The 27,745-nt window shown below is 42.4% G+C and overlaps 3 protein-coding genes and 1 non-coding gene across 4 annotated transcripts; 1 reads left to right on the top strand and 3 right to left on the bottom strand.

Annotated features, from left to right (window-relative positions):
- Window positions 1-21: 21 nt before the first annotated feature.
- Window positions 22-7,255, top strand: dipk1b (divergent protein kinase domain 1B). Its single transcript, XM_070989641.1, has 5 exons — window positions 22-590; window positions 1,523-1,657; window positions 3,148-3,255; window positions 3,873-4,049; window positions 4,167-7,255. Exons 1-5 carry the CDS (start codon window positions 522-524, stop codon window positions 4,977-4,979), a joined length of 1,302 nt encoding a protein of 433 aa, XP_070845742.1. The 5' UTR covers window positions 22-521; the 3' UTR covers window positions 4,980-7,255.
- Window positions 5,940-6,082, bottom strand: LOC139349233 (small nucleolar RNA SNORA17). The gene has a single exon (XR_011603440.1). It is a non-coding gene; the product is annotated as a small nucleolar RNA SNORA17 (small nucleolar RNA).
- Window positions 7,256-12,415: 5,160 nt separating the features above from the next.
- mrps2 (mitochondrial ribosomal protein S2) lies at window positions 12,416-15,503 on the bottom strand. The gene is made up of 4 exons (XM_070989022.1): window positions 15,445-15,503; window positions 15,072-15,188; window positions 14,845-14,965; window positions 12,416-14,484 (listed from the first exon to the last, which is right to left on the bottom strand). The coding sequence occupies exons 1-4, from the start codon at window positions 15,494-15,496 to the stop codon at window positions 13,932-13,934; spliced, it is 843 nt and encodes a 280-aa protein (XP_070845123.1). The 5' UTR covers window positions 15,497-15,503; the 3' UTR covers window positions 12,416-13,931.
- A 73-nt stretch (window positions 15,504-15,576) lies between these two features.
- ppp1r26 (protein phosphatase 1, regulatory subunit 26) lies at window positions 15,577-25,993 on the bottom strand. The gene is made up of 5 exons (XM_070989353.1): window positions 25,593-25,993; window positions 18,592-21,928; window positions 16,518-16,632; window positions 16,270-16,340; window positions 15,577-16,175 (listed from the first exon to the last, which is right to left on the bottom strand). The coding sequence occupies exons 2-5, from the start codon at window positions 21,855-21,857 to the stop codon at window positions 16,133-16,135; spliced, it is 3,495 nt and encodes a 1,164-aa protein (XP_070845454.1). The 5' UTR covers window positions 21,858-21,928; window positions 25,593-25,993; the 3' UTR covers window positions 15,577-16,132.
- Window positions 25,994-27,745: the final 1,752 nt, after the last annotated feature.

Below are 27,745 nucleotides of genomic sequence, written 5' to 3'. Positions count from 1 at the left end.
GCCGCACGCACCTTCCCCTTTAAAGGAGCGCAGTGATGAGTCGCTGGGTAACAGAGGTTGGATGCTCATCGGGTGATCCGCTGGCTATTTCTGTGTCACACTTTGGTCCAGCTTCATCTGATGAGATAACGAAGAACCTGCGTTTACGTTAATCGGATTTGCTGGTGATCGCGGCCGGAGCAGGTCTTTAATTCTGGGCTGTTGCGGAGATTTTCTGGCCCATATGGAGCGTAAATCTGAAATCGCTTAATTTCAAGGACGCGCTCTTGTTTGTTTTTTTCCTCCAGGCCAATGATTTGAGTTGAACAATTGGATTACGAAACCGCACTGTAAAGACCCCGCGTTGTGTCGGCCCCGTGATGCAGTAAAAGAAGAAGCCGAGGGAAATATGATGCACACGCTGCGCCGAATAACTCCGCGGGTTTTGGTTATTTGCGACGCATGGCGTAGGTTTGCTGGAAGGATGTGATCAGTCAGGATTCCCTGCTTTCTCGCTCCGCTGCATCCCAACAGAGTCGCTCATGATGCCCAGAGCTTTGCGGAGACTGGTTCATCTGGTGCTCTTCTGCCCGCTGTCCAAAGGGCTGCAGGTATGCGCGGACAGCATGATGATGTCAGCCTGCTGCCCTTTGTTGCAATGACAGGGTCCACACGGTGAATTACCTGCATGCGCGTCAAACCAGGCCGATGTCTGCGTGGAGCGCAGTGCGTACATCACAAAATATCGTGAATCTTAAAAATGAGGCAGGGTGCCGGCATTGATTTATTGTTGGGTACAGGCCTGATGGAAAGAAACTCAGTGCATTTACTGACATACTGTACTTTGGTATAATTTAAAGCTGCTTTGACGTTATTTGAACAGCCTGTTTCCATATATAATAATTCCACTCGTTCATTTTCAGAGGGATATGTTATTAGTTCCCATTCAGAGCAATATTTTTCTGAATCAATTCCATATTTTATCAGAAGCCAGCGTCAGTCAGTCTTGTCATTGTTTAACTGCAGCTTTAGGTCATCCGGTGTCTAATGTCACTGTCATTTATAGGGCTGAGGTTATCGTGTGAAACTGAAATACACAGTTGTGTATCATCAGCATATAAATGGCAAGATATTGTGTGCTGGAAACAAGTGGTTACTTTGGTGGAGATTATTTTCATGAGATGTGCTTCAGTGCTGTGGTTAGTCCTTATAGGGGCCTGACTTCATGCTGGTAACAGCCATCTATTGATGTTATTTGTAGCAACTTTATATCAGACACAGGTGCCATTGGATTTTTGTAGGAGTACCACAATTTTGATACTTCTAAGCACATTTCACTGTCAGTTCTCAGGTAGCTTTACTACAGCAGGATTTTGAAAGGGCTTGGAATATCAGCTCGTTCGGTTTTACCCTGATCTGGAGTGACCAGCTGTTCTTTCACTGTGATTTAGATCTATTTTTATGATCAGTTGCTATGTCTTCTTGGCTTACTGTGACTTCTCTTCTCCATCCCATCCAACCTTTTTCTCCCACCCTCTTAAAGAGTCGTCTCCCAGCCATTAAGGTGAAGTACCTTCTCCTGGCATGGCTGGGCATCCTCATTGCCAGCTGGGTCATCTATATGCAGTATGCCTCTTACTCAGAGCTGTGCCGCGGGCATGTGTGCCATATGGTCATTGTAAGTATCATCTCTGAATACTATGACAGCCAGTTTCATAACTTCATCAGTGTGATGGTGTTCAGGAGTCAACTCAATCATTGTCTTCACATTCTGCTGTACAACCATCTCTGGCATGCCTCCTTATTGATTAACCATTTAGCTCAGTGACATAATATTTCATTTGTGTGAACTAAATTCATATTATGATCAGATTTGTGTTCCCGTCGGACCTCCTGGCATCCAGAGTAGTTACAAAAACACTGCTCACTTGCTTATAACAGCATCGGCTCCCCCGTGCTCATACTTACTGTATCCTACTCTGTCCCTACAGTTGCTCTAGCCTTCAGCTCTGGAAAAATCAATCACTGCCGGCTGACATTAGATGCATCACAACTGGTGCACCAGCCTGGGAATGTCACCACAGACACCCGTTTTTAAACCTCTGGTATATGGGGAAATACAGAGAAATTTGCATGGAAGTGATTGGGTCAATCAGCTTTGCATGAACTCATCTGGCAAGGGCCCGGATGTAACAGACGTTCATTTGTTTGTAAGTCCAGAGCTCCAGCTTCAAGACCCACATAACAAGTGCATTACATGCCAGCATAGGCAGAAAAGTACACATACAAATCAACACGGAATGGATTTTGTTTAACCAACAAAAACAGGGTGCAGTATCATGTGTTTCATGAGTTAATGGGTGAAAGATAGCTCCAAATTGCCAAATTGCAAAATAGTAAAAAAAAACCACAATGTTTTTAACCATGTTTGTGGTCAACATAGACTCAGACAGAAACCTAAATAATGTGCAAGACAAAGGGAAATGTGGCAGGAGAAGGAAGAGGAGGGACAGCTGGCCTCCTCCTTCGTGCTGGGCCTTTGACCGGATAAAGATACAGCCTATAACTTAACTACGCTCCTGCTACGCCCAGCTGTTTCCAGAGCTTTCAGTTGTTGACAACAGAACAGGCACTGACATTTAATGAAGGACATAGTCACTCAGAGTAATTGATTTGTAATGGAAGATCAATGACGTTAGCTCTGATCTGCACACCACTGTGTGTGTTCCTGCATGCAGACGGATGTACAGATTGCAAAAGTTTGAGTGTGCCTCAGTTTTTGACACTGTGTTAAATAAAAGGTCAACACCATTACATGGACACATTTCACGCCAATAGAATAAGTGCTGAAGAGGTGGGATGTTTGTTGGATACACAGGTTATTGATCTGCCTGTTGCTGCTTTGTATTTTGGTTAGAATTAGTTTGATTACAGCGGGCACAGCGTGGTCTTGTTCTTGTTTTTGACCATGTAAAATACACCATAGAAGAAAAATGTGTTGGATGGAGCACACTGAAAGGTTTGAGTGAATATTTACAGAGCCTGGAGGTGTAAAAAGCTGAAATGCTGAAATGCTTAATGTATAAATATTGGATTTGCTAGAAGATGAGGCACTTAAAGAATCTGTTCCCCATGGTTAATAAAGGGAATTTCCTGTTTCTTTTGCAGTGTGATCACTATAGAAGGGGCATAATATCAGGCTCGTCCTGCAAGGCGTTGTGTGATCAAAGGACTCTAACCCTGCAGCGCTGCATGTCCACCTCCTCCATACACCAGGTGAAATAAATACATCCAAACCTTTTCTTCACACAGTGAAAGGTTTGAATGTGACCAGAAATGCAAGCATTTCTTACATTTGAAATACTGAATGACGCGGCGCAGGTTTTATTATGTTTTTAAAATATACACTATACTTTAATCCTTCGAATAGCCAATGTGACATCATCCCCACACACACATTTAAAAAATGACAAATATATAATATGATAAAAAACATAATGTTATCTGTGTAATATTCTCATTTAATTCTAAAAACAATTTTGAGTCTGAAACACAGATTTTCCTTCTTGTTTTGGAGGAAAACAAAACTAAACAGAACAAAAATATTAGGAAACATGAGATCAAATGTGGGAGTGTGCTGGGAAAATGTCGGGACGGCATTGGAAACTATTGTCTTCTATCTGAAAAGGGTAGTTTCAAGCAGAGATCATTTGTATGCCAGCTAATGCTAAATCAGCCGGCGAGGGTTTGACCTTTATACAGTTCTGAGCTTCTTTTCAGCTTGTATTAAATTGATGCCTGTATTAAAAAAAATAACATAAACCCACTGGCCTGATGTGTAACACAAGCATTCATTCTCATCTCTTACCGTCATCGCATTTCTATACTTGCAGGTGTACAGTGGATTGTGGAAGGAGAGACCTGTTGTGATCAAGTGTGGTATTGAGGATCCAGTGAAGACTGACGGGGCTCCAGACTCGATGCTGAGACAAGAGATGAGCCTGTTTGACAAACCCACTCGTGGAACCTCTATGGATGAATTTAAAGAGATGCTGCATAGTTTCCTCAAGGTCTTTTTTTCTCAGCAGTTACACCATATATGTACCAATCTATCGAATCTGTATTGGAACATGATATGAGTCTCCCTTGTGCAACCTTTTTTTACTCTGCTAACCTCTTTCTTGCAGGCTAACCTTGGTGAGCAGTCATCTTTGAGTACCTTGGTGGACCGGGTCATAACTCTGGCCGATGTCAATCAGGATGGCAAAGTGTCTCTTGCAGAAGCCAAGTCTATCTGGGCTCTTCTCCAGATCAATGAGTTCCTCCTGATGGTGGCGCTGCAGGAGAAGGAGCACACCCCCAAGCTGCTGGGCTTCTGTGGAGACTTGTATGTGACAGAACGCGTGGGCCACAGCTCCCTCTACAGGCTAGAAGTGCCTCATTACCTGCAGGCTCTGGTCCCAGAGGCTTTGAGCTCCAGCCTGAACCACTGGCTCGCACCAGCCTGGCCCCGCAGGGCTCGCATCACCATTGGCCTGCTGGAGTTTGTGGAGGAGGTCTTCCACGGGTCCTATGGGAGTTTCCTAATATGTGACGCCAGTCCTCGCCATGTGGGCTATAATGCAAAATATGACTGCAAGATGGCCAACCTGCGCAGTGTGGCATCTGAGGCCGTTGTGCGGGGATTCTTGAGGGGCCGGCGCTGTGAGACTAACGCAGACTGTACCTATGGCCGGGACTGCACGGCCACCTGTGACCGACTAGTGAAGCAGTGTAATACTGAGGTTGTGCAGCCCAATCTTGCAAAGGTGTGTGTGCTTTTGCAGGATTTCCTGCTGTTTGGAGCACCTTCAGACCTCCGGGGGGATCTGGAAAAGCAGCTACGCACCTGTGTGACACTCAGCGGTCTGGCAAGCCAGATGGAGGTGCATCACTCACTAGTCCTTAACAACCTGAAGACTTTACTGTGGAAGAAAATTTCTAACACTCAGTACTCTTGAAAACAGGTTGAGATTATCCAACCTGTACCTCTACAAGTGAATTATTACATGAACATGAGTAGGTTTTGCTCATGAAGCATTGCCAAATATTTTAGAGGGTGGTGGTGATCAATGTATTCTCACTCTGCATTGACTGTGGATAACAGGAAACTGTCAAATAATGAATATACAATATGAAACAGCACACGATGGAGACTCACTGAAGCCCCAACATGCATTTGTTTTCCAATGCATTATTCTGAGAAGTACATTCATCAGTTTAGACATACTATTCTCAGGTCAATGCCTATGACTTTATTTGTAAAATAACATGTAAGTAAATCATTTTCAAAATGGTTTCTTAGAATATTCTTTTGTTTGTCCCTAGTAGAGACAAAGTTTAATTATGACATGGTTTGATTGTTAGTAGATATTAAATGTCCTTCCTGGTATTGATCAGATATTAATGTATTCAAATTGACCTGAACAGACCAGAGTTGTAAAGGACAATCAGACATAATTAAACTTGAATGAATCCATACAAGTTTGTTCAGACAACTGATTTTCAACACAGTGTGACTAAAATTGCGTTCATCTGAACTGGGTACCAGGTGCCAGATCCGAAGATGTCAAGAAATGGAGAAGTCAGCCAGATGTTCCCATAACCTGATCAGCTTTATGCATTTCATTTTATCTGTAAAGGGACCATGAACAATGTTAAGCATTTGATTTTCAATCGTTGGCTTGGAGCTAATTTTCATCTACAGTCTCTTTTAAGCATCTTGAAGCTTTTCTTTTGAGTGTAAAATACTCACTTTCCACCATGTCTTCAAGGCTCACAGAGGATCTACAGATGGCTTCAAATGGCTTGTCCCGAGCCTGGGGCTCTACACTGTGGAGACACATCAGAATTATGACATTTGGTTATAAGTCCTCAAATTCAATCATTTAATCTTTCATCATCTTTCAATTCACTGATCTGTTGGTAAACTACATTGCTCCAAATGGAGGGGATGTGGAGTGATGCTGGTGGAGCCGAATGCGAATGATGTAGACTTTCTATTCTCTGCCGCCTTGTGGCACTGCTCGACACAATGACAGAGTGCAACGCCTCATGGGGCATGTTGGGCGAGTGCAGAGAAAATGCAGGAGGAAATAATGTTTAAGTGTCAAGTCAGCACAGATTCTCACCTTCCCAGAAAACTCTGCTGCTGCTCCTCAGGTTCATGTGGTCCATCAAAGGTGAACCTCTGGGTGTCTATATGATGAAGATCTTCACTAGTACGAAACAATTAAGGCAAAATGTAAAGTTTAAGTTAAAGTCTCTCGTTAGCTTTGAATGTGGATGTACTGCATTCAAGAATCATTTGATTTGAGATAGACCGATTGCTTCATGCAAGCGTCACTCAAACAGTGGGCGGGACACCGGCAATCCGCTGCAACTGATAGGGTTGACGTTTGTGCTACTAATAAACTATAATAATATTGTTAATAAAACGTTATTTGTATAGCACCTTTCATACAAGAAATGCAGCAGTAAATTAATAATAATAAAAAAATCAAATGCATAGTCACTTCGAAGTAAAGACTGACGCCCGTTAACGTACATGCGGCTCACATTTGCTATTTAAAAATGTCGGAAAGTGGGCAAATTTAAATTGTTTTAACTACAACATTAAAATAAAGTGAAAATTGTGATGCCACCCTGAACGTGAACTTGGGATACCCTAAACAATGCAGAAAGTTGTTAACTAAACTGGAGACACAAGACTCGGTGTTAGCAGCGTTTATCTGAAAACAGCTTGCCTGTGATTGCTAATGTTACAGACGTTAGTGGTCGTTTAAGAGGAAGCGGTGTTCGAGTTTTAAGTTTATGCGAACACTGAAATTATGAGATACGTAAAATTGTTTATCTCAATAATATGGAACATCACGTTATGCAATACAAGCGTCATGAACTCTAACTTGGACTCACTCCCACTCACCATTTTCTTCTCGCAGCCGTTTGGCCGCGAACTTCATGATGGACAGGAGCCACACAATCAGAGTTTCCGTTGTGCTGTACGTTACTATTATTTATTTATTTTTACCAAGAACCAAGTCCGACATGTTTATGTCTACGTAGTAGTGTCAGTCTAAGTGTAAAAATATTAAACATTCCGACTCAATGTGCTGTTTCCCCGCTGCTTCTCTGACGTCACCAGCTCTCTCGCTCCTCTCCCCATTCCGTGAATTGAAAGTTTATTTCAACCAATCCAGAGTTAGTAATTGTTGCCGAAACATTAAAAATGTGACCCAAGAAGGTTTTTGTCGAGTTTTATTTTGTTTTTGATGCATTTGAAGAAGTTTTTTAAAAAAATGCTAAAATGACTGTTTTTTTGAATGGAGTCTGGTGGCTTTGGCAACAGCGCTACAACAGCTGTTTCTGCTTAAGCAAAACAGATCTTACTCATCAACAAAGAAGTATCTCTGTATGGATTCTTTCCATAATAATGTCAGACACTTATTTGTAGGGTAGCACGGTTGCACAAGTGGTCACACTTGTCGCCTCACAGCTAGAAGGCCCCCGGAATCCCGCTGTGGGCGCTGGTGGCGTGTCCTCCACCACGCCTTCGGTGCCTGCTGCTCGAGGAAAAAAGGGGGGCTTTCTGTGTGGAGTTTGCATGAACCTAAGGTTTCCTCCTTAAATAACTCCCACTAAAAACATGCAAGAAGATCACCAAAGGAAAGAGAACCGAAGCACCGAAGGAGAACTGGTCCCCGGGCGCCGGCGTCGGCTGGCGGCTGGCAGCCCATCACTCCTGGTCTGCCGCGGAGGATCGACAGACCGAGGATGGGATAAATGCGGAGAAAATAATTTCACGGGAAGCATGCACTGTTAAAAAAAAAAAAAAAAAAAAAAAAGACTAGGTGACCCGACTTAACTATGTCAAGATAACTTTAAGAGATGTTGGTTGAATTTATTTTATCAAGTTCCAACAACTGTGGATCAAGTTGGCTCAACATGGAATACGTAATTGATACAACTTGCGATTTGTTGACTCAACTTTCTGTATCAAGTAATGTGGACTGGAAACCATTACTTAAGAGAACTAAAAAAGATGTTGGTTTAACTTATTTTATCAAGTTAGGGCAACATTATTATTTTTTCTCATGCTTTATTGCCAAGTTACTTGAGTTTACAGAAATTGCTAGATTTCAAAATTTTAAGCAAAATAATATCTACAAAGAATCTCCATGAGAATTAGACAAACTAAATATTAACACAAGAAAAAATAGCTGAACAGACAATTCAATAAGGACCTTTATTTAACCCCCAACAAATCCAACTTCAACCAGCCTTGCTTCAAAATAAGTGTCAATGGATGTCGAGACATCAAAAAAGACCTTCCTTGGGACATGTTAAAAAATAGCCCTTACACCCTCTAACACACTTTTGCTTGGGACTGCTCACAGACTGAAATTACACTGTCCCACACATAAATAATAATAATAATAATAATATAATACATAAAAAGAAGAGCCTTCCTTTAGGGAAAAAACAATAACTCTCTGAGTTCAACAGAGTCCTTTCTGAGTGAATGTTCAGAGTTGCTGCAGTAAATTGCAAAGATTCATAAAAACAAACAAAAAAATGTATCTGAGAAACTTGCTCAAAATGTTGAAAATGAAAACATTCAAACATTACTGAAATGTCCACTCTCTTGACAATTTCTCTATAACACCACATGGATTAGTGTTCCTCCAAACAGAGCAATAGAAATAAGTAAGAAAATGAAAACAAGGTGGACATACAATGGACAATTAGTGTGCGTTGGTTCTGCGAGGAGAAACACTTGCAGGACCACCTCATTGAGGGGCAGTTGCCCCAAACAGCACAGCCTACACTTAAGTAAAGTAACCCTGTACAGAAGAAAGAAAGAAAGAAAGAAAGAAAGAAAGAAAGAAAGAAAGAAAGAAAGAAAGATATACAACCATTATCAGCACAAAACACACTAAGTTCAGTTTCCTTATTGTGTATGTGTATTTTTAGATGTGCAAAATACTGTGCATCACCACAAGTCTCTGAAAAAGTGCACAGTTCACATTTTAAAGCTTCCAGATTTTAATGTATCCTAACATATTTTATTTATTTATTTTATTTTATTTAGCTTCCCAGCCCCAGTTGCAAGCTTAAAAGGGTAGTGTAAGACGCTGGATTGACCTGGAATTTTAAAGCTTACTTTTCCAGGCCTTAAAAAAAAAAAAAAAAACTGAGCAGGTATATATGGGAGCTTTGTATGTATGTATGTTAAAATCAGAGTATATCACAAACATCAGCAGTTTCAGTTCAGGCTATTGTGGAATCTTTGTCATCCTAAAGCTGTGAACAGTTGTTTAAATTTAGACATGTCAGGCCAGAAGGTGTGTGTTTGTGTACGTGTGTGTGTTTGAAAGCAGCAGTGGACTGTGGGCCGACACACATGATGAGTTGGCCAAAAAGAAAAAACCTTCCTCGTTTCGACAGTTTCTTTTGGTGAGGTTTTATTCACTATACTCATGTCAACAGGTTATGTGAGATGTCTGGTTTTTGTGTGTGTGTTGTGTGTGCGTGCACGCGTGCATGTGCCTGTGCCTAACTTTACATTAAATATACTCAGCGTGCAAAAACAAAAATGAAGAAATTCTTGTGTTATTGGTGTGTACTGAAGGGTCATGATTTTGTGTGTGTGTGTGTGTGTGTGTGTGTGTGTGTGTGTGTGTGTGTGTGTGTGTGTGTGTGTGTGTGTGAGTGAGAGAGAGAGAGAGAGAGAGAGAGAGAGAGAGAGAGAGAGAGAGAGAGAGAGAGAGAGAGTGAAATAAATTCAAATGAACAATCAAAATGTTTCTTTATTAAAATATAAAATTAATTAATTTATACATTTATTAATATGACATACCATATGTCTGTATTCTGCTCTTTAACAAAGTATTTCAGCATCAAGCACGTGTTTTTAATGTGTGACAGCGTCCTGTGTCATAACTACATCTCTGACGTTTGTAACAAACCAAACCGTGTGAAAATCGGGTAAAAAGTTATGATTATTGTAGTTGGACATACACCTTCCTCCGCAGAAATAAATGCACTGGGGGCGCATGGGAGACCCATCCAAGATGGCGGCCGCGCTTATCGTCAGTTCCAATAGGAAGCGTCAGTCAATGAGGTGTCTACGTATATTATGTCTATGGTGCCAGCTGCCAGCTAGAGATCAGACCCGGGTTTTTTTGGTCAATAGGAATGGAGCTATATGCCGATCGTTAGCGGGTCGACTAGCATTAAAAAACCCGCATCGACCCGCTTATTTCATTGGGGAAGCGGCTCATGGTTACCGGGCTGATACGGTTTTTTTTTTATTTAAACGCGGTCGACCAGCTTTCAAACGGCATAGGGCTCCTTTCCCACTGGCCAAAAAACCCGTGGCCGTTCACCCCCACTGCTACGCGTTGCCATGGATACAGAGTGTAACGGCACACCTGAAAACAATCACTACATGTTTATACAGCATCTAACATCTACATAAAAAAATATCCACACACTACGGCGGTGGTCAGTGTTTTTCCACTCTTCTTCCTGGTGCAACATAAGTTGCTCTGTTATTTCGCTGCCTTGTCAATCCTGTGCCAGGTTGTTTGAGTGCGAGCAAAGCCTCTTGTACAAGTCGCAACGTCACGTATATTAGCGGGTTGATCCAGGTATAATATTCCCACAGTTGACACATTTTTCCGTAATAATAAAGACAAGTCTCGCACTGTTTCACTCCTGTAAGAGTACACTATCGGTGCCGAATACTTGTTACAGTCGAATATGAGGCTCAACCCTACATTAACTTGCTGTTTCACTCTGGCGGCGCTAGCTAGCTAGCTAGCGCTACATGCTAAAGTATTTCCGAAAAAGAACGAACATGAAATATTCATCACAGGTTTAATATCTTGACGGATCATTTGAGATGGAGAGACATTAGACGACCAATGCACATTACCAACAGATGAACTAACTAAGCTAAAATGATTTTAAATGTACTTACTGGACGGCTCGGCTCCGAGGTAAAAAAGATGGCGGTCGGCTCGGATTTAAAGTTCAACACTGCGCGTGACGTCACATTGCGGGCGCATGCGTGTTGGTTTTTTCTGAAGTTAACTGAATGGATTATCATGGGTTTTTAATGAATTTCCGCGCTTTTTTCAAGTTGAAGTTGTTTGAACTCTTCTTGCTTTGTTGTAATGGGTAGAGTTCTCTCAGCTTGACAGCAATAGTCCTTCTGACTAAAAGCCCAAATCCCTTTTAACAGTGTAGTTCCACTGTGTCCCGCTCTGAGCTCACGCAGAAACCTGAAATTTGACCTAAAAGTGTTCCTCGATACCGGTCGGTGAATCTTCTTTCACACATGCACACGAACAGTCAATCTGGTTGTATGTGAACGTGCAGGATAGCAGACCTCCACCTGCCCAGCAAGATCACGGGACTCTGCCGTTCACTTCAGGCGCACGAGGACATCGTTTGCATGAAACTGTGGCCAGGTAAGACTCACTATGCAAAAAGTACACATTTGAATAACACGCCTAAAACTCAGCGATAGTTTATGATCTATTTGGAAAATCTACGGAGAAATATAACTGTTTTTGACAGTGTGGCAGTCGCTTTCGTCCCGAAGTGAGGACTCTAACGGGACGCTGCGGGGCTCGCCGAACCCCAGTCAAAAATCCACAAATTTAAAGTTATCTCGCTTTTCTCCAAAATCTGCGTCGGTCCGCGTGTTTTTTATCTAGGAAAGTAATCAGTAGGCTCTGCTGAGTAATTCGGCTTAAAAAATTGACCATGAAAAGGTTTTTAAAGTGTTTTTTCAGTGCTTCATCAATTGCTTATTAGATCAGGCGAATTGAACTGCGTTCGTCTGTGGCTCATCGAAGCTATACTTGTTGGGTGCTTCCTGACATTAACGGATCATTAATGTCGCGTCTTAGCTGACATATTTCTGTTCTATATTTGTTTTAGTTTGTATGGGGCAGCAATCTCTCCACATAATTGGCTGTTCAAGGTCAATTATAGGTAGGGTTGCCACCCGTCCCGTAAAATACGGAATCGTCCTTTAATTGACAATTAAATGTTGGGACGCGATTTGTTCCGTATTTTCACAAATGTCCAATACACATGTTTGTCTCACACACACATCAACACTAAATCTAACAATAATAAACAAACTAAAACACAGGAAATACTAGGGCCAGCAAAACTGTCGTGAGGGAAAGTTTGATTGTTCATTTGATTTCTCTCTCTCTCTCTCTCTCTCTCTCTCTCTCTCTCTCTCTCTCTCTCTCTCTCTCTCTCTCTCTCTCTCTCTCTCACACACACACACACACACACACACACACACACACACACAAAATCATGACCCTTCTGTACACACCAATAATACAAGAATTTCTTCATTTCTGTTTTTGTGCGCTGAGTTTATTTAATGTAAAGTTAAGCACACAACACACGCACAAAAACCAGACATCTCGCATAACCTGTTGACATGCGTATTAAACAAACTGTCGAAACGAGGAGGGTTTTTTCTTTTTGGCCAACTCATCATGTGTGTCGGCCCACAGTCCACTGCTGCTTTCAAACAAACACACACACACACACACACACACACACACACACACACACACACACACACACACACACACACACACACACACACACACACACACACACACACACACACACACACACACACACACACACACAGCCTGGACTGAAACTGCTGATGTTTGTGATATACACTGATTTTTTTGACGTATCCTACGCGGAAGTCTTTTATTATTTAAGGGGCGTGTCGTATGTGGCACACGTTTGAATCATGGCGGGAGCAGGTCTTCACAAATGTAATCTTGATTCTTGTTTCAACTGTGTCCTTTTAACAATTGTATCTGTCACCAAGAAATGAATGAAAATTCTTGGTATATTACGTTTTTTTAAAGCAAAGCTACAAGGCTGTTGGTTTAATCTACCACACACCCGTCCTCTGTTATGCCTCTAACGGCATATAATTGAAACCTCATCAATAGCAATCAGGAGTAGAACAGTCTGACTGCAGATCTGACCATAATATCACGTTTTACAGCTTTTACAGCTGTGCAAACGTCATCAGTAATTGACGTCGCTTTGGACTGACGCTGTGGAGCGAGGATTTTTCATTTCGGAGTTTCGTCTCCTCCGTCCTCACGTCCCTTCCTCGCATCCCTCTTTCATGTCCTCGCTGGGCGGAGCTAAGACGCGAGGAGAGGAAGCGACTGGAGGAGACGAGGAGACCAGTTTATGGAATGAAAGGCACCCACAGTCTATGGGAAAAACTGCAGAACCACTACGGAACCTGGGAGTGGCCAAGATTCATCTACCGTCGCGAAGGGAAAGCTTTACTTACCGCACTAAATATGACAGGGTTTTTTGTGTTTTTTTTTTTCTCTTTGCTGCTTTCGTCATCTAGTGAATACCTTAAATATTCGCTAATAAAGTAATGGTGACACAAAAACAATTTAGTGAGTGGGCTCAGATAATATTTTAGTTTCTCACCAAGAGATGGCTTCAAATTAAGTTACACCAGACACTACAATACAATCTACATGGCCTTAAGGGTACATAGATGATCTAAATAAATGAATAAATCTGTGGTATCATTTGAAGAGGTTCAGTTATTTGGGTTATATTTGTCAAGATTATGGAGGTCCATGTAAACACACATCATTGTTACATCAGTGGTGCACAATGGTTGAATCTGGACAAACATTCTGCAACACGATTCACAGAAACAAGATTCATTGAGGAGTATAGACATACACACAAGTTCAGCCTTAACAACACTGCGGCATATTTCACTAGCATCAGATCTTTTCCAAATGCAGATGCGTGATGGTGAGGAGCAGCAGACTGGATGGACTTTATATAAACGCATTTCTAATGTCTCTTGTTTAAGAATCTATTACATGTGTGGAGGGTGCTGACAGGCTGTACAGTAGCTCCATTTGTTTCCTTCTGTCCTTGGCACGTTTGATAGTCATCTTGAATAAGCGACAGTACAGCTCCATGGCAACTGGAGTGTCATCATTCCCAGGCACAGGGTATGTCACCAGGCTGGGGTTGCAGTTTGAGTCCACCACACCCACTGTGGGAATGTTCATCTTTGCTGCGTCTCTGATACCTACATGCTGCTGAAACACATTGTTGAGAGTGGAAAGGAAAATGATGAGGTCTGGTAAGCGGACTCCTGGTCCGTATTGGATGGGACCGTTGGTAAGGAGGCCGCCCCGCCAGTACCGCGTGTGGGCGTACTCCCCACAATCCTTAGCAGTGCTCTCCACCAGGTGGCAAAACTGACGGCGGCGGCTGACAAACAGTATGATGCCACCACGATACGCCACATGGGCAGTGAAGTTCAGGGCTAGCTGAAGGTGCTCCACAGTCTGGTCGAGATCAATTATGTCATGGTCCAAACGGCAACCATAGAGGTAAGGTTCCATAAGCCTAGGTTTAAAAAAAGGCATTAATTAAAATTGATGGTACATCATTGTGAGTGGGATGGGATAAGCTAATCTCAATGCATAAAGCTTGTGTTGCTACCTCAACATTTCCTGCAGGTGTTTTCATGCAAAGGTAGTTGGTTTAAATGGTTTAAATGTTTGTTAGGGGTAATTAGGTATTTCAAACTTGCAAAGCATAATTATACAGAGGCGCTCAGAAAAAGACAACTAATCTTAAATCATAAACAGTGGGTCACTTTTATGGCAACCAGAGTACCTGGGGTTATGAATTATAGCAGCAACATTTTGGATTGTGTTACGCACGACATTAAACAGTTGGTGAGATGTGGGAATTAATACCAACCTGTGTCTGCAACCTTTTTTATGGCCAAGATGCACTCTGGCGTTGAACAGGTCTTTTAACGAGAACAACTCTGACACACGGAAAAAATCCGGGTTCTCAAGTGGCCGGTTTATTATTTGTTCTGTATGAAAGAGAAATCATAACACTGAAAGTCTGAAGAAAAACAGCACTGGCTAACGTTAGCTTATACATACCACCGCTAGCTTCGCGTTCGCCAGTTTGCTCACCTGTAACATCGCTAGTTTGTTGTTGAGGTGATTCGATGGACGCTGCAGTGGTGTATTGATGTCCGACACTGGAGTATCCGACTGTAACAGCTCGTGACTGTCGTAGCCACAAAAGGCCTAAATACAGGGCACACACGTCGGTAAAAACATCAGACATTGACTCCTTACAAGCGAGTGCTGCTTGCTTGCTAGCTACCTAGCTAGCTACTGACGTTAGCTGTTGGCTAAATTGCTAATTTGTCGTTTAGGATTACAAGCATAAAACAAGCAATGTCACAACTGTTCTACGGGCCTGAAAACTTATGTCACACACTTAAAATTTTCAGACAACATTATTCTGCCTCACATGTAAAAAATACTTTAGTACAAGTACCTTTCGTCAGTGCCCGGGCCGCCATGCTTGCTTGAGCACCATGGAAGGTCATCAAACAGCGGCTGCGTGTTTGTGAGAATGCCGTAAAGTGCTGTCGTAACATTGTTCTGTAATAGACTACAATACCCATGGCGCCATTTTTCATATCTTTATTGAAAAAACATATAGAACACTAATGACATTTCCACCCTCATGTTATTTATCTGGAAAAAACTATGGCAGAATTCAAGCCAGTATTAAAGTTAGGGACTAAATACTGCTATAGAACAAACGGGAAAGCCCAATATGAATTTGAAAGAATTGCAGCTAGCAAAAACCTTGCCCAGTAGACTTCAATCAATTAGGAAAAAGTACTTCGGGCAAATGCCCGAAAGGACTAACTTTTTATTCAAAAGCTGCAAAAAGAAGAAATGCCCAGAATTGGCTACATAAACTAGCAAACATAAACTCTGTTCTGCGTATTGTTATATATTTGGTAGAATCTCCTTGATATATAATTTACATTACAAAACTTTTTTTCAAAGGCCAACGAAGAAAACTTCATATAAAAAAAGCCAAAAATATAAAATTTGTGCTAGCTAACGGCACACCTAGCATAAACAATTGAGTGCAAAATAATGATTTGACAACCCATATACTGGAACATCAAACATCATCTACGTACATGTTTCACATGCAGAAAGAAGTTTTATTCTGTTATGTTGTGGTGGTGCCTGGCTGCCTCATTTTTCCTGAAAAACAGCAAAATCATCCGAGATGAAGCGTTTTTTATTTGACTGTGTTCACTCACAGCTGAAAAAACAACATTTGCATCCAACCACGTACCTGTTGACTGGGATGAACTGCAGCTTTCTTTTGACGCGTTGCACAGGAACGCTACTGAGGGAAGGCACCCCCTGCAAGCACCGTTTCATACATGTTTCACACTCTCTGGATCTGGACAACTTTTTACACACAGCCAAAGTTGAGGAAAAAAGCCATTGATGGAGCTAGTGGGTTTAGCTAACATGCAATACATATACTGAAGCAAAACACAATGCACCAAAAACTGTCACGTTTCTACATAATTGTACCTTCTTGTATTTTCTAGCAAGGTACCCCCTGTTGAACATCCTGCTTCTCTCCTCTGTGTTAAGTGCTATGCAAGGTCTGAAGGTGATGCCAGGGTCAATGGCACTGGACAACGACCTGGACAAGGCAGAACAGGACACACATCGCCATTAATTACTTAATACTAATATTTCATCTGAGAGTCTATCCTCAAGCCAGTGAACCTGTGAATTAATCCATCATCCATGACAAATGTAACCACAATGTAAAGCATTGTACATTAGTGAATTAGTGAAGACCCACTGTTACTCGGATTCCACTCTTTATTACACAGATGCAGTTAAAAGAGACAGCAAAAATTTGTGTTTTTTTCTGAAAGAGTGAAAGAAAAAAAGAAACACTTCTTACAAAATATTTACAAAACCTGGCAATGCACAGCATGTTCAGTAACTTTTTTTTTTTTGATAAACAAAAATAAATAGCCTTTTTTTCCACATATGAAATTCAAGAAAACTTCAACATGACGAAGAAATGAAGACACTAAATATCAAGTTTAGCAAGACAGAGAGGAGCAACTATGTGGCGCCTGTGGAATCTGGAACAACACTTGAGTCGTAGAGGTAATAAGTCCAAGACTGTTATAGTGGCTTTCATCAACAAATGACCTTTAGATTGAAACCTTAAGCGCACTGTGTTGGAAAAAACAATGTTGAGAGGATGAAATATCTCCATGGTAGTTGAGAAAGGATACAAGATTGTTCCAGTAGCCACCAACCTTCTAAGACTGCTCTAAATCAGGTGCCTACTCAGGGTCAAGAGTATAATCCATTTTACACTGACCCTGGCTGATTCTCTTTATGTGCAAAAGTTAGAAAGGCTACGCTCAATCTGTGGCTGAGGTGAGAAGGCAGTTTTCTGGAATTACAATCATGAGAAGCGTCCAGGTGGAGAGCCTCAGCAGCGTGATGTTAGAGACATACAGAGGGAAGGTAGAGAGAGACGGGGCGAGAAGGTGAATGATGTGAAGGAGTCGCGTGTTGAAACGAGCAGCCACAGTGAACATACAAGCAATGATTGATATGGTAGAATTTGGGCAGATAAAGTCATAGTAAACTGTATCATGCTCCATCACGTCACAGAAAATAAATTTAAGTCGCATCGATGCACTTGGCATGAGATTTCCCCAATAACAGCGTTTATTCTCCGAGCCCAAGGCGAACGTCTTCATGCGTCTTCTTTTGTTTGACCTCCAGCTCACATCCCAGATATTTATGACAAGATATGACAAAGAAAAGCCTCCCATTCGAAGCTGGAGCCAGTGAAGTTTGACTGAAACAGTTAATTGATCTCAGGCTAATCAATCAGTTCAGGTCTTATGGTGTTTTCATGCACATCCACACCAGTAATGATTCCAAGCTGTGTACGTGTCACTTTGACTGACTGCACACAATATGTGTTAATCTTCCTGCTTGACAGTGATGGAAACCTACGACAATAACTTTTTAACTTTTGCACATAAAAGGTCTTTGACTTCTTAAAGTAAACCGACATCTCACATGTAAATTGTGTAAGATTACATAAGAACAGCAAGTAGTTTTCTGATGAAGGTTTGTGTTGTCCCACAGGTACATTAAGAAGATACAACCCAAATTTTAAGCATCTGGACTTAACCGGAAATCTTTATTTTATTGTATTGACTGGTGATTTTTCTTGGTCACTTCTTTTTACATCAAATATGAAAGATAATTAGGAAATGTCATTTTTTGCAAGAAAATTACTCTACTCGTGCACTCTGCCTGGTGTACGAATATGTCACTGTATTGCTTTTCAAAAGGTTTCATGATATGAATTAACCTCAGCGCACAAAAAAAGTTTTCATGATGGTGCCATTGGGTTACATCGCCATATAAATGTACAAACACATTTTTAAAAAATGCCTGTTTTGTTTTATTGTTTCAACAAACATTCCCTCAGAGCCTATAAATGAATGAGCTTGATCATAACCTACATTATATCAGCAGGGCACAATCAAGAAATGAGCTCACGTAAAATTGGATTATGTTACTATGGAACATAGTGACCAAAGAAAATACTTACAATGTGGAAAAGCCCTGCTTCTTCTCTGGATTTCTCCTGTTGCCTGATTCACAATCTGCCTCATCTATAAATTCCTCCTCTGTTTTATCTAGGTGTATTTCTTTATCATCTATCTTCCCGCTCTCGCCTTCTCTTTTTCTCTCGCTTAGCAGGTCTTGTCTCTCCTTTCCCTCACTCCTCTCTCTGCTTCGAACCTGGACATGGTTGGTCCTATTAGATTCCAGCTCAACAAATAGACTCTTGTCCTTAGGCATATGCACCATACTCTTTGTCTCTCCGTCCACGGGGCACTGTGACCTGTGGGCAGGCACAAGGCTCCGTGTGAAGGACATCCTGGGATGCTGTGTGGCAGTAGATAAAAGGTTTAAACCGGGGGATCTGAATGGGGTATGTACAGCTGTCTCTCCAGAGCAGGGGAAATGTGTTCTGCTGGTCCTTGCAGAGGACCAAACAGCGGCTGGAGTCTGTGATTTGGAGGTGATAAACCCACTTTGATATGCTGGAGCTGCTGATGCAGTCTCGTTGATTTTCGATGAGGTGATATGGAATGGAGTTCGACTGAGAGTCCTGGTGTCAGTAGTGAGGAGTCCAAGGCTCTGGCGCCACTTGAGTGACTCAGAGCGGGAATGAGCAATGTTAGGACTCAAAACTGACCGAACTCGCTCCACCTGTGGGGTGACGTCCTGGACGTCGCCTTTCCCAGCACTGGGCCTCTGCTGCTCGGTTCTGGCGGCCCCCGCGCCATCTGCTGGCTCTAAAAGGCCGGGGCTGCAGGACTGGACTGAGGTCAGATGTGATTGTGCACCGACAGTAGAGATGTCTGCAAGCGAGCCCTGTGGCGTTTGACGAGGCTGACTACTCAGAGGAGATCGTCCAGAGAGATGACTGATACTTTTTCTTTGAATATCAGCCAGCTGATTTTCCTGCTTAATGTCTTGATTTTGAGGTGGGGTACAAACCGCAGCAGTCCCGTTCCTTGATAGATCTCCATCTTTACTTTTTTCTGCTGTTGAAACTTTGGCCTTTTCAGCCAGAAACCTTCGGATCTCTTGCTCGATGCTATCGTCGCTGTCAACTGAACTGCTATCTTCCTTTACCTGCAGAGCACTCGCAGTATTGTGCAGCAGCGGGGCGTCTTGGCCCTCAGCTGCTTTCAATTCCTCTGCTTCCCCTTCATGCATATCATGCTCTTCTCTGTTATTGGCTTGTTTATGCTGTGAAACGCCCATTTTGCTCAACCCAGACTTGTCTTTCACGTCATTCTTACTCTTGTGTACCTTCTTCAAAGCGCTCTGCTTTTTCACAGGATCGGGTTTGAACTTTTTGGTCTGTAAAGCGTTTCCCAGCACTGGTTCTTCATCTTTGAGGCACTTCCTTGATTTTCGCTTTAAGTCTCTTGTTTTTTTCTTCGACCTCTTCTTTGTCTTGAGCAGGTCTTTTATCGCCGTGTCTAGGTCCTCGTCACTGTCGAGTGAGCTGCTTTTATCTCCACTTTGCTCTGTCTTGTGTAGCGGTTGTGTTTGACTTTTCTGGGAAAGCACCAGTGGGTCTGAATCTTTTCCATGCTCGGCTAAAGGTTTAGGGGCTGCTTCTTTAGCATTGTTATCTGCCCCCGACATGTTGGAAATGCTACAATTTTCCGCTCTGTGTTTTCTTCTGTGTGTCAAAGACAATCTCGGAGGCTTCTTCTGGATTGCAACTTGTTTTGCTTTCACTTCCTCTGGTTCATTTGCACAACGAGGCTCTTGAGTCGCAGCAGAGCCGGGCGGCTGCTTGTGCATTTGGGCCTTCTGCTCGAGGAATTTCCTGATTTCTTGCTCTATTCCATCTTCACTATCGATGGAGCTGCCGTCACTCTCTTCACCCGGACAGTTGTCGGGAAGCGAAGGTTGCAAGGAAGATTCGGTGGGGGCACAACTGCTCAGGCCAACGCTGTGATGGAAGGCCCCGGGCATAACAGTTTTTGAGATGTCCAGTATCGCCTCAGCACACATGAGCTCTGCTGTTGTGTTCACCTTTGGCGGGGCAGGGGTCGGGACAGGTTGCTCCTTCAAACTCTCGACTTTAAACAAAAGCAGTCCATTTCCTTTACACTTGGAGCTCTCTGGAAGCGTATTCTTGGGTATGAAAACAGATGAAGGAGGTTGAACAGACTTCGCTTCCTTCTCTCTTCTGGCCTTTTTCTTTCTCAGTTTGTGTTTCTTCATGGTTTCCGTGCTTGTACTCCCAGCAGCTTGTATTAATGACTTACTAAAGGCTTTTTGTTTATGCAGCAACGGCTTCAGGACGCTCTTCTCCTTGAGCTGCTCGAGCTGGTAGCAGCGTATAGCTTCTTCGATCCCGTCATCGCTCGTGGAGTCAGACTCCTCTTTGAATGCATGGGGATTGGAAGCTTCCCTTTTGTTCTGCTGCTCCTTTTTCTCTAACTGGTATCTCTGAATGGCCTCCTCTATGCCGTCATCACTACTGGAATCATTAGAGTCTTCCTCCACCTTTACCGTGACCGGGCACTTAACTCTGTTGACGAGGCTGATTGTCTTAGAGGGGCTCTTTGTCTGCTCTTTAGGCAAGACTAAACTCTTGGTTGTCGTACTTGAATCCAATTTTTTAAATGTGTTGTCATTTAGGGACGCCTTGTTTTTGATATACTTTTTTATGGGTACGACAGCTGGTCCTGTGAGAGTCTCAGCTTTCACACTTTTCTGAAACTGGTTACTGGCAATCAAGAATGTACCGCTGTCAGCGTTCTGCTTGGACACCTCTGGAATAGGCGGGTTTTTCCTAGGAATTTTGGTTGACGGGAGAAAAGTGAAGCACGGCTCTGCTTTGCGTTTGTGATCATCCTTTTCCTTCAGGTATTCCAGTATTGCCTCCTCAATTCCTCTGTCCACTGAATCATCGCTGTCAGAGTCACTGCTCTTGTGGTTGACTGGGGAGGAAACATCCACCTGCTGGTTTTCAGTGGGACCTTTAGCTTTGGACTTGGCTCCCACGTAAGAACCCATCGCCACCTTGCAGACTTGGGGATGGCCTTCCTGTCCTGACAGCACATTTCCCTCGATCTCGTCGCCCATCTCGAGTGAGGACTGGGTGCTCCTAAGGCTCTCTATGATCATCTGGACCTTGTCTGAGATAGGTGCACCTCTGGTGGACAACTCAGTGTCCGAGTCATTGAAGCAGATAGGAAGGCTATAGCCTCCAGGTGGGCCACACGTTCTCCATTCTGTTTGCGTCGCTGCGACAGGAGGTACATTCATCAAGTACATTCTAGTGAAGTAAGGGGAGGTCCTCGACCATTGGAGTGCAGCTGCCTCCGATGACAATCACATTGTTCAATCTGAGGAGGAAACAGAAACAGAGAAACAGTGACAGACAAGTCAAACTGCACTGACAATTGAAGCTCCTACGGTGTAGAACTTCTATGGGACTCATCTCTCAAATTATCCCGACTGCATTCATTATTATTCATTCCATTTCCACATACTGGATCCTTTTGTAAGAGCCGTCAATGTAATCCATTGTGTCACTGGATCATTGCAAACTGATCCATCCAAAAAGATTCGTCTGAACATTTACAATGTGTTTAACTGTGTACAGAGTAAAAGTAAGTATGTATAACAAAAGTACCTCTGTTGTTATTGAACATTTAATTTTGCCAGTTGCCTATAATTTAACCATATAGATGAAGAAATAATATTTCCCCTTAATGTACGTCTTACCCTAAACTCTATTCAGAACGGCCAATACTGACAGAGACTTTCCGGTCCGAATGCAGAACGTATCCTTGCACACACCAACACATCCTGAATATGCTGCAGATTAAGCTTCATCGGTGCTCTGCTACCATCCTGTGGAGGAACTCCATGTGACCACTCTGCAGTACTGATTGTAGGCTGTATGTTATCATGTAAAATGAAATAGGGCTGCATGGTTCTGGGAGATTTTCTTTGCCCCCTCAGGACTGCAGAAGTTAGAGCTTATTTATGGGAGAATTTGTGAACTTCTGGGGGACTTTAGATGACCGTTTGTACAGTATGTCAAATGCCTACAGCTTCTTCACAGTAAAAGCCTTCTATCGACCAGCTTTAGTCAGTCACCTAGCCATGCTTTGGTCCCATTTACAAAAAACAATAAAAATAAAAATAACCCACTTAATCGTCAGTCATTGTGAGTCAAGTGCATAAAAGTTGTACAAAGAAACCGAAAAGGACCACAACACTGCAGGGAATCTGACGAAAGTGAAAGGAGGTGGTGATGCTGGAAGGCTTTTACTGTGAAAGTGTTCAGGAAGGAAGCGTTCAGGTACATTCTGTGGAGAAGAATGGACGTCATTACAGCTCTGCCAAATTATGGCAAATAACTTCAGGTCTTTCAGCTGGGGACAAACCTTTGAAGCAAGGTGGGCTGCTCATGGCCAGATTAGCCCGCTGGTTAAAATAATCTGTGGGATCCTATTCTACAGTCCCTTCAAGTTGATTGAAAGAAAATCTATTACTTTTAATGATACAGTAAGTAGGCAAAATGGCAAATAAAATATTTAAAAGTATTAAAAGTTGATTTTGGCACCCCTCTACAAACAAGGCTTTAGATTAGGGAAAAGGGAAGAGGTCAATTTACTATTTAACATAGTCCAGAACAAATGTGCAATTAACCAAATTACCTTAAAGAAAGTGCCACACAGTGAACCTGGGGCCTTCAGGGCCCCTGAGGTTCTGGGGCGCCTTGGGAGTTGTCCAATTTGCCCAGGTAGTAATCCAGCCTTGAGGCTGCCCTGAAGCTCTGATTGAGTTTTACATGTATTGCAGCACAAATAATAGAAAATAAAACAATATTCCACTCCACCCTGACATGTGATGACACACACACTCTTATCACAATATATACATATAGGCAATACAATACAGTTTTTCCCCATAGGTCCCAAGACCTCATTGTATTAACTGGAGAACAGCAGATATGAATTTACCGAGCGTGGCAGGTATCAAGAGAAACCTCTCATATTGCATTATCAGTGTGTGCAAATAAGTAAATCACACCCTTTGGTTACTTCACTTAGACCTCCAAATTATTAAGATATTGTCGGGGCAGGAACTGTGGTTCCAGGTATTTGTTTCTAGTCCATCCATTTATAAAGCTGCACCCAGAGCATCAGTGGGAGGCCGGCAGCTGTGTTTTAATACAAAAGTGCCCTCTAATTACTGTATCAATTACCTCAAATTAATAGTGTTAAATCATCGTGTTTATCCAATTGGGCCTTGTCCCCTCAACAATCTTTGTGTCATTCAGTTTCACTGCTCCACTGGATGTCGTTTAAGGTCTCTTTGACGGACAGCTTTGACTGTGCACGCGTCCCGCTGAGTAATGCAATACAGACTACATACTTAAAGTTGTCATGGCATGAGCAGGCTGGGCCGCTGGGGTCCAGCCAGGAAAAAGTATTTGAACTAGTATCAGTATTAGTACCTTTTATTTAAGTGGAGCTGCATTATCAGAATTTAAATATATTCTATTCTAAGTAAAAGACCTGTGTTCAAGTTCTTACTACAGTAACAGTACAGAAGTATTATTAGCTAAAAATACTTACAAGTACACCTTGTGCAGAAAGACTGGCACCCTATTATTATATTATTGGAGTATTATTACTAATGCATCAATGTGTACACCCAGTTGTAATGTTGTAGCTGCTGAGGGTGGAGCTAATTTAAACTACACATTTGTGGCTGGAAAACAGAGCATAATTTCTCATGTGCTTATAGATTTTTTTTTTTTTAAATCTTTGCATTGGAAATATATATGTACAAGTAACTTAAACTGTACTTCTGGTACTTCATTAAATGTTATTTGCTACTTTCCACCATTGGGTTTAATATATCTGGGACTGATAAGTGACTAAGTTTCGAGTTTTGCCTTTTAAACTCAAAATATTCAAAAAATATTTTTACAAGACTGCAGCTCGTTTGTTTCTTGCACGCGCATCGCATCCTGGTACCTGCCGGACTCCGTAGATACCGGATGGTAATGTGGCACCTGAACTATGTACGACTATGCGACTGTCCTGAGTAAACTGATGGTCAGAGTCGAACCCTGCAACAGCCAGTGTTGTGTCTCCATGAACAAGCATGTTTTCGGACATGAACCCAGCCGAGGAGTCGCTGTGCAGAAGCCAGTTAGCCTACAGGACGTCCGCCAAATGTGAATCCTCCGGCTCAGTACGCAGCCTGCAGGGGGGAATGAGCTACCCGGCTACAGCCTAACACCAGAAGACAATATACCCAACTCTTACCCATCATCCTCTGTGATTACAACCCGCAGAACCTGACAGAAAAGCGCCAATAAACTCCAGGAAACCAGGATGGGTCACCAAAGACGCCCCGCTGAAAAACAGCCGAGAAGCACATAAACCGAGCTAGAAAAAAAAAAACGTAGCATAACGTAGTCGTACGCCAACTTTGTTTGACATATCATGTGTACAAAGAAAGTTTCACCACTCACGCCAACATTAGTGGCTAGCATTTTCCGTATTACATAACCAAATGTGTTGTTGCGTGCATATTCCCTCCCATAAGCTTTCGTGGATGCAGCACAGCAACCACGGCTGTCCCCGTAAGCGTCTAGCGGCACGGGCAGCACTGATGCCCGGCGTGCAGCGTTAGGAGACTCCGCAGAGCAACCATGTTTACTGGTAACGGCCGTGGTTGTCAAAACCCGCCGTATTCGGTCAAGAACACCGGTAAACGTGTGTAATATCAGTTAACGCTTACATGTGAAGCAGAATAGTTGTTTTTTGGGGGAGAAATGGACGAGATGGGGTGAAACATTGGAGGGATATAACCGCGGCTGGTCGGCGACTTGAAAGACACAGGCGGGCCTCCCGGCTGCTGCAGCCCCGGCATTTTCTCCGGCAAAGAAAGCCTTTGTATTGAGCCACAGCTTACCCTCCTAGCCTCGGCTATTTTCACACAGCTACAGCCCACAAGACACAGTGCACAAGTTTAACTCACCTGGATATGACCCAAAACGACCGCTACGACAAAACTGTGTTCATGGCCCGGTTGGTAGATATCGGGAAAAGCCGTCGTGGAGATATTTCGGTGTCCGTCAGCAGCTCACACGCCGCCTGAAGCTCTCGCCGTCGAGTCCCCCTCCGCTCCGACTGCCGGGCGGACAAGCTTCCTCAAAGCCAGAGTCCAGCCAAGCATGGATCCCTTTCAAATACACACGGCATCGGCAGTTAAAGATCAACGGCTGCTTTTAAATAACTATAGTTTACATTATTACAACCCAAAACACAGTGATATGTCCAATGTAGATCTTAAATGCCGTATTAACAAATAAAAACAGGGTTTTCCGGTAACAATTAACCGTACAATGACCCCTTAAAAGCACTTTTTATAATAGTATCCCAGAGGACTTAGCGCCAGTGTAAGTTAACTATCACACGCCTTGTTGTGAGAAAGTTTTATCTCCCGTATGTCAGACCAGTTTGATTAATTAGACAACTCCCTGTGTGTTTCACACTGATATCAACAAGGCTTTTTAGCAACTAGAATGACATGTTAGACATTATTGCACCATTATACAAATCCCAGTGATATTTAGCTCATTTTTATATCAATCATGTCTGCTTTGAATGAAGAGAAATTATTGGTTATGTTAAAAATACACTTTATTTATTTATTTATTTATTTACACAGAAACTGAGTATAATTGCTCTTTACTTGTTGTGTAAACATTCAGTAACATTCAGTTCATATTCTCACTGAGACTTCACCCCCCTGTGACTTACTCCATTGGTTATGATAACATGTACTAATATCCATTGCGTTTGTGCAACTATCTTGTGCAATATTACATATTTTTATGTTTCTTATACAGGGAAATATTATTTTATACTCTTTTGTACATATATATGGTTGATTTTATTTTGCATCCCTTTCATTGTCTGTTTGTTCTTTTGCTACCTCTCCTTTTTATTCTTGCTGTCTGTCACAGGTAAATTTCAATCAATAAAGTTTTATCTTAATCTAAATGAATATCTAAAAGGATATTGCGACTCTCTGTGAGGTTTACAGTAACTGATAGAAGTGACAGACTGTCTCTCCAGTAAATCCGTTTGATTAAGAAGCAGAATTTAAAAGTCTTTGTAGTCTGCAGGATGGGAGATTCACCACTTTCACTTTCTAAAATATTAATCCACAAGAAAGGTCTCTGATAGGATGCAGGACTGTCACATTAAATCAAGGCAACTCTTGAGGAAAGGAGGCTCTACATTTTGGGGGTCAGGCACCTTATTGCAAAGAGGTATTTCCCAAACTGTCACAAGTTTAGGGGTCTTAGTTTGTCTCCAGACACCAGCCGACCTGAACTGACTCACTGTGCATCCTAATGGATCATTGACTGAGACTCTCACTCTCTCTGTCTCATTAACCCTGAATGTGGCTAATGGAAGCATATGTCGTGCACGGCTGAGGGCTGAGTCCTCTACAGGTTAAAGTCTTGCTTTGGGTGCAATATCTAGTGTAAAAATATGCCTGAATGGCCATTTTTGGACTTCTAAAACAGGCGGCAACAAGCACAAAGATGTTATAGCTCTTTTATTTTTTATTTTCATCCCATAACAGATTATTTTAAATTGGAAGTTACCTTGTCCTGATGAAATATGTTACATTGGGATATGGAAATACAGTCTGGGATGCATTTCTGATTAAATCATTTCTTGTACATAGTTTGTAAACTTGTATAAAGCAAAATGTCAACATGAAAGTCCTTATAAGTTTTATAATTTGGCACTCTTAAGTATTCTTACATTTTTCAATAGATCTGGAGGTATACAGAGCAGATATGCAAACTCTGGCTTCACTTTATACTGTCATGACGTATCCGTGACATACGACTGTCGTCACAATCTTGGACTACTTCAAGTGTCACACCTGAAACGAGCCCACAACGTTCACAGAACACACCAGCAGCACCGAGCCACGCTCTGTTGTCTCAGGCAGTGTGTGTCGCAGTTTGATGGGTTTCTTTCCAGCGTTGTTCTTCTCATCCCAAAAAGCAGCACCGCTTATCGAGAGGCAATTAATCCATCAAAGTGTCAGACCATTTACCTTCTGCATGTAAGCACCCTGATCTGTTTGGCCCTGGTTGGTCAGTC

This window comes from Chaetodon trifascialis, chromosome 20 (genome assembly GCF_039877785.1).
Source record: "Chaetodon trifascialis isolate fChaTrf1 chromosome 20, fChaTrf1.hap1, whole genome shotgun sequence".
NCBI lineage: Eukaryota > Metazoa > Chordata > Actinopteri > Chaetodontiformes > Chaetodontidae > Chaetodon > Chaetodon trifascialis.
Note: the sequence above shows the minus strand (reverse complement) of the source record. Positions and strands in the feature narration are given on the sequence as shown.